Source organism: Trypanosoma conorhini, assembly GCF_003719485.1.
Source record: "Trypanosoma conorhini strain 025E chromosome Unknown Tco_14.4_contig_00270, whole genome shotgun sequence".
NCBI classification, from domain to species: Eukaryota; Euglenozoa; class Kinetoplastea; order Trypanosomatida; family Trypanosomatidae; genus Trypanosoma; species Trypanosoma conorhini.
In genome coordinates this window covers 19,592-23,597 of record NW_021704359.1, presented here as the reverse complement: position 1 = coordinate 23,597, position 4,006 = coordinate 19,592, and the positions used below count along the sequence as shown (strand labels likewise).

General features: G+C 60.4%; 3 protein-coding genes across 3 annotated transcripts in view; all 3 read right to left on the bottom strand.

Annotated features, from left to right (window-relative positions):
* On the bottom strand, positions 1–372 carry Tco025E_04945 (tartrate-resistant acid phosphatase type 5 precursor; the record flags this gene model as incomplete). Its single annotated transcript, XM_029371850.1, has 1 exon — positions 1–372. A coding segment is annotated over one exon (372 nt), but the record flags the coding sequence as incomplete, so codon positions are not given.
* Positions 373–975: 603 nt separating this feature from the next.
* On the bottom strand, positions 976–3,741 carry Tco025E_04944 (uncharacterized protein; the record flags this gene model as incomplete). The annotated part of the gene is made up of 1 exon (XM_029371849.1): positions 976–3,741. One exon carries the CDS (start codon positions 3,739–3,741, stop codon positions 976–978), a length of 2,766 nt encoding a protein of 921 aa, XP_029228034.1.
* Positions 3,742–3,871: 130 nt separating this feature from the next.
* Positions 3,872–4,006, bottom strand: part of Tco025E_04943 (uncharacterized protein) — a gene marked incomplete at both ends in the record, with an annotated part of 348 nt that continues 213 nt past the window's right edge. Inside the window, one exon of the mRNA XM_029371848.1 lies at positions 3,872–4,006. This exon is cut by the window's right edge and continues 213 nt beyond it. Coding sequence (XP_029228033.1) covers positions 3,872–4,006 — 135 coding nt within the window.

Sequence of the window (4,006 nt, the reverse complement as noted above, 5' to 3'; positions counted from 1 at the left end):
GCCGCGCGGGTAGAAGTTGTCGCCGGCAGCCACCACAAACCGAATGCGCTCGTCCCGCCGTCCCGCGGCGTCCTCGATGAGCCGCGCGATGAGTGCCGCAACCTCCCGCTGTCGCTGCTGCCTCGGGGACTTCCCGCCCCAGCAGCCGTGCGAGATGAAGCAGAAGTCGCCGCCCTCCTCGCCACTCGCGGCACGGCTGCCGGGGTTATACGCCGCAAACGCGACCTCGGCGAGCGGGGCGCCCGGCGCTGCGGCAGCGGCCGCAATGGGCTCCACGACCCCCACAACTACAACAACAGCGGCGGCGGCGGCAACAAGCGCAGCACCAGCGAGGCGGAGCTGCAAGCTGCGGCCGCCAACGACAGCCGGCATGGACGCGCCGCAGGAGAACTCTTCGCTCTTTCACAGCCACACACACACAGTAAAAAAGAAAAAGGAAATAAGCGTAAACGACGTCACAGGCGGCAATGCACACACACACGCACGGGGCCGGAGGAAAGAAAAAAAACAGGCGCTCACTCCGACGGGGTGCGGTGAAAGGGGGCGGATATCGGCTGGGGCGCAGTCGCCTACCGCGCCCACACAAAAGGTCGAAGCTTCGGTTTTATTATTAATGCCATTAACCAACGGCAAAGGCGCGTATGCATGTGTACGCCTCTTCACATCTTGGCGCGCGCCGCACCTCCTCGCTTCGTCACACACTTTCCCCCCCTCCCCCTTCCATTTTCCCCATTTTTCAGTTTCACTTCTTCCTCCACATTTTTGTTTTTGTTTCACACATGTGCAAAAACTTTTTTGCTCTTGTTGTCTTTGCATATCTGCATATGGGAAGCTGTTCCAAGGTAACTGTGGCACCGACAAAGAGGAATAAAAAAGGCCAAAATAAATCACTACTGGCAACCCCCCGCTTCCCTCTTCACACACACACGCGTCTGCTTTGCCGGAGGCCAAGCCGCACGCAACCTGGCACAAGGGCTACTGGCGGCGGCTGAGCTCAAACTGGTTTATGTGCTGCATGGTCCGCATGGACTTCACCAGTTCGCTGCAGAAGAGATCCATGCCCACGAGGACGGCGATGCTCATGTTCATGTCGTGGTTGATCGTGAACTCGTCGGGGCGAAGCATGAAGCTCGCGTTGCGTGGGGCCGTCAGCTCCTCTCGCGCCTTCCCCTCCCCCTCAAGCCCGTACGGGCAGGCGGTGGTGCTGCTCTGGTTCGGCTCACTCCGCATATCCTCCGTCGGCAAGGGGAATGTCGGGCTGCTGTTGCTGGCGAACGCCATCGAGAGTTTCAGGTTGTTGAGGTGAAGCTCATTCGCCTTGCCGCGAATCGCGGACAGCATCTTGCCGTGGTCGACGGAGAAGATGTCCTTGAGTTGGTTGTTCAGCCGCAGCAGGGTGGTGAAGTGGTCCACCGTCTCGACGTACGACCACGTCTCCGGCTGCTGCACGGCGTTGACGAAGTCCTGCATGACGTACACCCCGTACCGCTCGATGCCCTTCACCACCTTCATCGTGGCGCCGAGCATCTCCTCCAACTCCGCGGCCGCAGGCACCACACGCTCCCGGTGCAGAATCATCAGCCCCAGGAGCATGATGTCGAGAGAGGAGAGGAGGCGACGCAGCACCTGGGCAAACTCCTCCTGCTCGTAGACAGGGTACGGCTTGCCGCGGATGGTGGGCTCCAGCCCGGCGGTTTTGACTTTGGGCAACAGCTGACGCACGGCCACCCAGAGGCCACCGCTGCGCCCCTTTACGGCGAGCAGCTCCTGCATCACCTCGGCATCCTTGTCGCCGACGCGGAACTGCAGGAGACGTACCAGGCTGGAGAGGTACTCGGAGACCCCGTTCATAATCCACACCTCGGCGTTGTGCAGCACCCTGATGGTGTCGATCGGAAAGACAAACACGACGATGACGTAGTACGACATCACAGCGAGCGAGCTGGACACCACGCGGGAGAACATCATCAGCGGTACGGTGGCAATGTGCAGCATGGAGGAGATGAGCAGCGCGCAGTAGAAGGCGCAGTGAAAGTAGCCCGGGAAGACCCGCGCGAAGAGCGAGACCATGATAAGCAGCAGCGACAGCGCGTAGACCTCAGCTTCGGAGCGCTTGTGCTTCTTTATCAGGTACGCGAAGGAGGCGGCAAAGACGAGCCCAGCCACCCGCTGGATGCCCGCCATCAGCGTGTCACCCGCCGTCGGGAGCCCCACGCCCATGAGGATGGCCATGCCAAAGTAGAACACCCTGTCGTAGCCGACGTAGAGCGTGAAGACAGACGCCACGGTGTAGCCGCAGGCAAGCTTGAACGCGTCCTTCACCACACGCACGTCACGCGGCGTGGCCAGCGTGAGCCGCTTCGGCAGCTCCGTCCAGAAATCATTCCAGTACTCAAAGATGAAGAAGTCCCACATCCGCCGCGACGCAGAGGTGTAGCGCGTGGAGTCAAAGTTGCGCATCGCCTCGCCGTACCGCAGCAGCTCCTCCCCGAACAGCACCATCATGAGGTGGGCAAAGACGACGTACATGTACCACACCGAGTCCACGTTGCCGAGGCGGCCTTTCATCATGTCGTAGTGTATCTTGTCGATGCTGGACTGCAGGCCTGAGGTCGCAGCATGCAGGTCTTCCAGCGGAAGCTTCTCCGCCACGTCCTCCGGCTTCAAGGCGTGCCCCAACCCCTTCAGCGTCTCCTCGAGAGCCTTCAGATATGGCTCGAGGGCCTCCTCCAGGCGCCCGCGGACGGTCTCCACGCCGGGGTTCTTCCACCCCTCCAGATCCTTCTGCGCCACGTGCGAGGTGTGCAGCGTGCGCACCGCGGCGGCGAGGGCGTGCAGCATAGGCATGAGGCCACCCATCACCTTGATGCGCTCGTTTCGCAGCTGCCAGAGCAGGGGCGACACCCACGGCTCGTACCGCACAACGTTCAGCTGCGGAGGCAAAACTGTAAAAATTGCCTGCAACGGCTCCGAGGAAGTCTTTGAAATCGCCGCCGCCGCGTCAATGGGGTTCTCTGCCCAGCACCCCTTGACGCAGTTCTGCACCATGCTTCCCATGTACACCCACGCCCCCGCCATCGCGTCGTCCACGCGCTTGCACATCGTAAACGGCGGCAGGAAGGCCTGAGCAAACGAAAACATCAAGGCAAAACAGACGTCACGAGCCACGTAGAACGGCAGGTACGGCCCGCCTTGATTCGGCAGGGAGCGTTGCACCTCCATAATGATCACCATCATCACTATCGACAGCCGTCGACACCGCAGGTCCCCGAAGAGACCCACGAAGAAGGATCCAAAAAACACGGCACACCACCACGCCACCTCGTGATTAAGCACATTGAACGTGTACATCAGTAGCCCCCATACCGTCATGCAGACAACCACTTGGAATGCGGTGCACAGCATGCATATCTGCTCCCCCAGGGTCTCCTGGCTGTAGGCGATGCCGTAGAGGCAGAGAACCCTGGACATCGTAAAGTGATCAGCAAATTTGTCCCCAATGATCAACAACGGTAAGGCCGCAAAGAGTGTTATGCGCATCGCTAGAAACGCCGGTTGGCGAAATTTGGGCGAGAGCAGCGTGTACCAGTACGATTCAAGGCTCACAGAGTCATCATATATGTCCCGCCATATCCTAAGCTCCGGTGCCTCTACCTCCACCCCGGTGTTGAGCAGCTCCTTCATGAGGTTGTCCCGCCAGACGCAGTTGGCGGAGAGGTAGTTCCAGTCTATTGCCTCCATGTCGTCTCCGGCCTGCGGCTCGCTTCGCCGCTTCTACACACTCACGCACGCCTATTAAGCCACCTTTTTGGGTGGGTTGGAAATCTTGCAACTCTCAGTGCCTATCTTTTTAGTTTGCTTGTTTTATTGTCTATTCCTTCTGCAGCCGTGCGAGATGAAGCAGAAGTCGCCGCCCTCCCCGCCCCTCGCGGCACGGCTGCCGGGGATGTACGCCGCAAACGCGACCTCGGCGAGCAGGGCGCCAGGCGCCAGGCGCTGCGGCAGC